This window comes from Branchiostoma belcheri, unplaced genomic scaffold (assembly GCF_001625305.1).
Source record: "Branchiostoma belcheri isolate BF01 breed outbred unplaced genomic scaffold, Haploidv18h27 scaffold125, whole genome shotgun sequence".
Lineage (NCBI taxonomy): Eukaryota > Metazoa > Chordata > Leptocardii > Amphioxiformes > Branchiostomatidae > Branchiostoma > Branchiostoma belcheri.
Genome location: NW_017802658.1, coordinates 26660 through 34600, shown reverse-complemented (window position 1 = coordinate 34600; position 7941 = coordinate 26660). Strand labels below are relative to the sequence as shown.

Below are 7941 nucleotides of genomic sequence, written 5' to 3'. Positions count from 1 at the left end.
AGAAACAAGATTAGTTTTTAGGTCTCTTTCTTTAAATTTAGCCAATTTCATAGGATTTCCTTTTGCAATCAATATCCCTTATTTTTTAATTTGATCAATGTGCCAAATGATGCCTCTGATGTGATGCCCATCTTTTTTTTAGCTGACAAAACTTATGTGTCTGAATGGACTTTAACTATGGGAACTGGGCCAGAACACTCCAATGGGTCATTTTTAAAAACATTATACTTGAAAAAACTATGTGCACCAATTCACAAAGGGCCAGGAGGTTACCTTAACACACCTCTAGGATCTCCAGTGGGTCATTTGAAAATGATTGAAAAACTACGGGTCAGGAGGTTACCTGAACACCCCCCTAGGATCTCCATTGGGTCATTTAAAAATGATTGAAAAACTACGGGTCGGGGGTTACCTGAACACACCCCTAGGATCTCCAATGGGTCAGTTTTGAAAGTCGACTGGTGTTGGGGAACGGATCAGAATTAAGAGGTCGGATTAAGTTTTCATAGGGACAGACCAGGTTGGATCCTGGGAGCTAGCACTGTGATCTATGCAGCAGACGATTTCTAGGTATTCTGATGTGATGTCAAAAAAGGCTCAGCTAAGTTTTTTTCCAGCTGAAATGTATGGATGGATAAGGAATTAAACTATGAGGACTGGGCCTGAACATTCCAATGGGTCATTTTCAAAATATTATGCTTGAAGAAAATATCTGCTCCCATGTCTACAAATGGTCAAGGGACTACTTTAGGACCCCTATGATCTCCAGTGGGTAATTTCTAAAAACAATGTTTAAAACACGGCGGTCTTTGGGCAAGCAAATGTGCAAAAATGAAAATAGAAAAAATTTTGTCTTCTGACGATTATCATCTGATATTTTCAGCTCAAGTTGGGTCCAGTTTTACAAACCTCTCTGCTCCAACCTGGTCTGTCTCATATTGCCAGCAAAAGTAACTAAGATTGTCGTTAAAGGGTGACACATGGTCACACTGATGTCGCCAAAATTAGTTACGGTGCTGTGCATTGCTACCACTGCAGCCTGTATCATTAACTGCTATCACTTTTTAACACAAGGCAGACAAGGGCAAACCGGGAAGTGCTGTACTGAGCCAACCTCCATAAATTCAATGCCTTCACCAATGTTGGGCAAGTTGTACTCGCCTGGCCCAAAAATGCCGTTAGTGAATTTGTATTCACCTTTGTAGCGCCCAAGAGGGAACAGCTTCCACCAGCCGTCTGTAATATAGAACAGGTTTATCGAAATAACATAAATTTGTTCATGCCATGAGTGCAATTGTATGAGAATAGTGCACAACACTGCAATTAGCAGTCAGATTTAGCGCCCCCCACCCTCTGGGCAGAAAGGGACGTACATGTAAAAAGACGTTTCCTGTGTGAACAGAACTTGCTGTATGGCAATGTGGTGGAAGAAGAAATACATTTTATTTCAAAATTTCCTTTTCACGATCATGAAAGGGAGCTACTATTAAAAAATTCACCCTAACTTTCCACGTGTACAGTAAAAAATACCCCCATCAATCTGGGATGATACATGTATAATGGCCCATCATACATGTATCATCCCAGATCCAAATTGCAGAAAAAGTGGGATCTCTTGGCAAATCCACCAATTTGGAGTTTAGAGTCTGTATTTATTAGACTCATATGCTAGTCACATGTTAGAATGTGCAATAATTGTCTTTAATTCAAATCAATTTACAATGTGTCTTCACCATGGGGGTTTTAGTAATAATCTTTCTTAAAAGAAAGATTATTAATCTTTCTTAAAAGAAAGATTATTCCCTAACCTAAAATGTGTGAAATGCATTCGACCCAAATCCTATGTGTCAATGAAACCAGATATGCACAAACTGAGCAAGGAAGAGCAGATGGAAGTAATAGGTGGGCAAGGGGTGCTGCAGATGCAGCGCGCAGGGGTAGAACCTGGTGAGACGCAGGAGGACTCTAGGCAGGAGGCACCCCACAGTACTGGAGATCCCCAAGCACCTGAGTCACCCCAAGCCCACAGGAGGCACTCACCGCAGAGAAGGCCAGCAACGGAAAGCCAGCAGCCCAGAGGCCGTGAGCAAGCTAGCAGAGCAGAGAGACAAGCCCATCCAGTTAAAGACAGGATAAAGTGGCCTAAGATGAACGATACGAAGTTGCAAAGTTGCCCTCGCCCAAGGGCGCTACAGATGGCGCCATGACAAGGTACTAGCGGTGATAGCAGAAATTCTTGAGCAGCAGAGGAGGAAGAAGCGCCAGGATAGGCCCAGAGTGACCAGATCTAGCAATGAACTTCGTGAGAGAGGGAGAAGTGAAACCGGCAACAGTAAGAAGGGATAACAGCATCTTGCAGAGAGCGAAGTCATGGGAGTTGAGGGTGGACTTAGGTAGGAGAATGCACTTCCCCCAGGTTGTCCAAACAAACTTGCGTCCTGACGCTGTCCTGTCGTCTGAAGACGGGAAGAAAATCGTTATTATCGAGTTGACTGTTCCCTGGGAGGAAGGCTGTGAGGAAGCCCATGAGAGGAAAAGTGCAAAGTACCAAGACCTGTTGCAGCAGTGTAGGGACAAAGGTTGGCAGGCTTGGCTGTTCGCAGTTGAAGTAGGGTGTAGGGGTTTCCCAGCACAGTCGGTGTGGAAGATGCTGTCAGCTGTAGGGGTAACAGGAAAGAGACAAGAAGGTAGCAGCGCGCAAGATGGGCGAAGCAGTAGAAAGGGCGTCATGCTGGCTTTGGTGCAGGAGGGAAACAGCAAGCTGGAAACCGGGAGGAGCGGATGAGCAGTGACTTGGCCAACACTGCTGGGCCCGGCAGCCTGAGGGTGTAACGGAGTAGGGCCCGAAACATCCGGTGACTATGCGGAATCCTAAAACTATGCGGAAGAATTGGTCTTAGCTAGCAAAGGATGGTACATTTACTTCGGAAAATATATTGACATACCACGAATTATGAAGGAGCGGCAGTCCTGCATCTGGGCATCGTTGTTGCTCTCGCGGTAGGTTTTCGTAGCTCCGCAGTAGAAGTACTTGTCGAACAGGGTGATGGCATGTTGCCTGACAGGACGAGCAGAGCGGGCCTGACCTGTGGAGTTGGAATTGACACCAATATCAGTATGACTCTCCCTAATCCTTATTAACACAGTATTCTGGTATAAGGCTGGGATTCAACTCTGTTTAACTATACCATCATTAATCAAAATTTAATATGTTATCAGAGACAAATATCCCACCCTGCATGTCTTATATCCTTTTCTGTAAAGTGTGCCATGTGTGTATATATATATATATATATATGTGTGTGTGTGTGTGTGTGTGTGTGTGTGTGTGTGTGGAGTAGAGAGAGAGAGAGAGAGAGAGAGAGAGAGAGTATGTGTGCGTGTGTGTGAGTGTGTGTGCGTGTGTGTGAGTGTGTGTGTCTGTGTGTGTGTGTGTGTGAGTGAGTGTGAGTGTGTGTGTGTGTGTAAGATAGAGTATGTGTACGTGTGTGTGAGTGTGCGTGTCTGTGTGTGTGTGTGTGTGAGAGAGTGTGTGTGTGAGTGTGTGTGTTAGAGAGTGTGTGTACGCGTGTGTGTGTGTGTGTGTGTGTGTGTGTGTGTGTGTGAGTGAGAGAGTATGTGTGCGTGTGTGAGAGAGAGTGTGTGTGCGTGTGCGTGTACGTGTGTGTGTGTGTGTGTGTGTGTGTGTGCGCGCGCGCGTGTGTGTGTGTGTGTGTGAGTGAGTATGTGTACACTCACTCACACATCTCTGACTACTTTCAGACTCACTATCCCAAGTGCCATTGCCACGGATGTTGCCACGGATGCTCGCATCATCAGTGTAGTAGTCCTGTTTCAGGAGTACTGTTGTTCCCTGGTAAAAGTCATGGGTGTAGACCAACCACTCCCCATTATCCACGTCTATGGAGTGACATGTGTTTCTTCCAGGTGGGGCGCTTTTCGCTGGCAATGAAAGAAAAATGTGTGACGATGTGAGAAGCGTATGTCTGCAATTTGCAAAGTAAATGTAGCATGCGTTATTGAAGGTTAGACACACAAGTAAACAATACTCATAGGAAATTCAAACTGTACTACTGGATAAATTACGGAGATAATTTTTCGGACTTTTCGAGTGACATCCACTACTCTTCTTCAGCGTCACTAATGAACTAACAGAACTGGTTAACACTTACATGTATGTAATGTAACTGGAAAACTAGTTGCTCATTGAACATGAACATGACAAACACTCATGTAGTCATTGATATGTAAAGGAGATAAAGCGATTGAAAGGAAGTGCATTCTTATTGCATACATATGGCAATGAGTGCTCGAGTTGACGACATTTGAACAGAAAAGAGGTTTAGACAGGAGAGAAGGGGAAGGCGAGTTTTAAAACATAGCAAAAGAATCAGTGTTAAGTCAGACGGTTAACCGCATATCGTTTGTAGCCATGTTTCGTAATAATTGTTAGAGCCCCACGTACTGTCTGCTTTGTAGATGGTTTCATCTCCATTGAAGTTATTCTCAGTGTAGCAAGAGATCCTATTCTTTGGATCACAAGCCACGTCACCTGAAAATAATTGAGACACCAGCGTTATATTACTCTACCTCGTCGAAGTTAATTGCACGACAATTATACATGGTACCATGTATAGCAACGACTTTTAAACATAGTACAAAAAAGAAAAGGGTATAGAACGAAAATTAACATCATAATTACTAGACATCAAGTGTTAAATACAGTACAAAATCAAGTTGGGATAATCATGAGTTTCGGCAATTTTTCTAATAACAAAACAGTATTTTATGTATTTACTCATTGTTGCAATTTAGTAGTTGCATTTGAACACACACACCCGAACCGCGCCTGGGGTAAATCTACGTGCTGGCACAGGCGGGGACTGTCAGAACCATGCCTGACCGCGCACAGTTCTGGACACATAAGGTACTGTATGGTGGAATTGCAGCAAGGCCAGCTTCCGAGGCCCCTACATCAGGTAAAGACAAGCTTCTAAGCTACAGAATCCAAAGTCTAGTGACGCTTTCCTTCAAAGCGCGCATTGATTGTTCCATATGCAACTGCCTGTTGTATGTAGAGCTATCTACACAGAATGACTCGCAACTTTTACAAAAAATCTGAATAAGCAGGAATAATGGCAAAGCAAATGGCTCATTCAATTTAACCCAGAAAAAATACTACATTATGCATATATAAAACTAACGAACGCCACATATAACTAGCTACCTGTTCTGTGGTCAAGCCTGGCAACAACAAAAAACCACCCGTATCTCGGTGTTACATTAATAAGTCGCCTGAAGTGGGGCACACATATTAACAACATCATTGCTAAGGCCAAACAGACATTGGGAGTGATCAAGCGAAATCATACACGTCGCTTGTAAGACCAAATCTAGAATATACCGCGACAGTATGGGATCCATATACAAAGAAACCTTAAGACAACTGAAAAGGGTACAGAAGCACGCCGCAGGATTCTGCACGAACAACTATGAAATGGGTGCTAGTGTAACGGAAATGAAGAGAAACCTACAGTGGGGGTCGCTGAAAGACAGAAGAAAATTAGACTAGACTATGCACGATGTACAAAATGACTAATAAACTGGTGGATGTACCAACCACTCAGTATCTGATACCAGCCTAAAAAGAACAAGAAACAGTCATGCCTGCAAATATCAGAATTATCAACCAAGAATTGAGGTGTTCAAAATTTCGTATTTCCCAAGAACAATCGTAGAGCGGAACTCGTTGCCACCAAACACCATTGGGGCATCATCACTAGAAAGCTTTAAACAACACCTGCACTTAAATGTGCAAAGATTGAGTGTTAGAAGTCGCGTGCCGCGTGCCTGCGAAGCTGGTGTGTTACGTCGAAGGGCGGTTATACCGGCTGTACAGATACAGGTGTGCCACGCGGACTGGTCAGGGAAGGGACCTGTAAATCTGAAGAATCTTACGGAGTGGGGAGACCTACATGTACATCTAGGTCAGAATGGAGTGGTTCTAGGATGCCACCTTGTAATGGTTTAAACATATGACGGCGTTGGGCGTCAGAGGGTGACGTTTGGTAGGCTAAGACCAGGAAGGCGACGGGCTCCATGGGTTTGGTCTTCCATGTGACTGGTTAACGGTAAGAACCCGTGGGTCGGGTAAGTGATCGTCGATCGTCGCAAATCTCAGTGAAGTTTGCTCGTGTCTTCAGAACGGCGACGACTTGCGAAATGTCGAGACTCAAAGTTTTTGTCGGTAGTCAAATCTGGTTACAAGAGGCAAACAAGTGTCTCGAGCTGAGTGATCTATGAGCCGTCAAGTGTACCGGTGGGGCGGTAGCCTGGGCAGCCGAGGCGCAACCGTCGGTGGAGGTTAGCACCGCAGAGCGGTTTAGAGAGGTTCTCGCCGCGCCGGGAACACTATGATTTACCATTAAGATAAACTGTTCAAGAGATTACCGCGCGACGGAAAGGGGAACAAACTGACACTGTTTTGGAATTGCGGCAAGGCCAGCTTACGACTTCCTTGAAATTCCAAAAATACAACCATGTAAATTGAAGAATGTAATGACTTTTAGCTAAAACAAAGGAAGAACACTATGTAGAACTTCTGTTAATATGCAACGTGGATGTGGTAAATAGCTGCTCTTCAAATGCTGTATAGCTCTGCAAGATGGTCTAATTTTTCCTAGGGGATCCAGAGGCAAGTACTTCAAACAACTACTATATACGTGCTCCCGTTCTGTGCGACAAGTAGCAAAATTATCATACATTACTATTTCATCGAATTCGAACTGGATGGAGGGTGCCTTATGCTCCGCATAGGGCCAATGATCCAACTATAAGTAGTAGTGGTGGCCGTATACTGCGGTACTGTAAACCGTCTGGAGTCGAGTAGGCTGATTTGGAATTAAATGAAATCAAGCATCATTCAAGGACCTATGTTTTCCATATACATAGTTTCAAAAGTTCTTATGCATGGGTTGCAATCGTTCTCCGCGGTTGGTCCCCGTCCGTACGTTAACCGTTCCCCCGTGTGCTACTTCGTACTTTGGTACCGTTCAGTAATGTTATCCTCCGAGGAAATGCATCAGATTTTGATAGTGTTGTATTATGAGCAGTGAAGTGGAGAAGGAGGAAATGTACTTACACGACATGATGTACGGTTAGTTGGTGCAGCGGTGAGAGATCGGGAGACCGGCGGAGGTGCAGCGGTGAGAGATCGGGAGACCGGTGGAGGTGTTGCGGTGAGAGATCGGGGGACCGATGGAGGTGTTGGCTCGCTAAGTCGCGTGTCGATCAGCTCTCTTCGTCGAAGTGGGCACAGACGGACCTGTCGGAGGGGTATATATAGAGTGTCACCAAGATAATTGGTTTGTTTTTCATTTGACTTTTTCTTTGTGTCGGGTGCATGTCTAGACACTTTATTCATGGTCGAGTGAAGCGTCGTCCGTTCTGGGCGGAGCGATAATGATCACTCACGGTCGGTTAGATGGGAAAAGGGAAACGCCTTTATTCATCAGACGTAGGATGATGCAATATACATAAATCTTAAACAGGGCAATCAGGGCTTTGACGACAACCAATCCACCCATGATTACTAGCTTACAACTTTCCCATTCTGAAATTGAGCACGGCTTGAAATAGATGGGGATTCTCCTCCTAGACTTGGACACTTAACAGACAGACACCGACACATTAATCTAATGAAGATGCTGAGGGAAATATTAATGATTGAGGACATTAAAAGATTCCATTGCATAAGGAGGGGACATTTTTATCAATGATGATCACTTGACTGTGTTCTCCCAAGCTCTTTGCCCTAACTTTCTTTCTTTCTTTCTTTCTTTATTGACATTGACAACAGGTCAAGACACAGGTTATCAAGGCAGTTTTAACTGGTATTAGATAACTCACATGTACAGACGTGGAGACAAACACGAAATAAGA

General features: G+C 44.3%; 1 protein-coding gene across 1 annotated transcript in view; it reads right to left on the bottom strand.

Annotated features, from left to right (window-relative positions):
* LOC109463355 (gamma-crystallin M1-1-like) overlaps positions 1-7277 on the bottom strand; it is a 10295-nt gene extending 3018 nt beyond the window's left edge. Inside the window, exons 1-5 of the mRNA XM_019760127.1 lie at positions 7142-7277; positions 4466-4552; positions 3769-3942; positions 2946-3086; positions 1138-1236 (exon numbers count right to left, since the gene is read on the bottom strand). Coding sequence (XP_019615686.1) covers positions 1138-1236; positions 2946-3086; positions 3769-3942; positions 4466-4552; positions 7142-7148 — 508 coding nt within the window. The 5' untranslated portion in view covers positions 7149-7277. The remainder of the gene's footprint in view (positions 1-1137; positions 1237-2945; positions 3087-3768; positions 3943-4465; positions 4553-7141) is intronic.
* Positions 7278-7941: the final 664 nt, after the last annotated feature.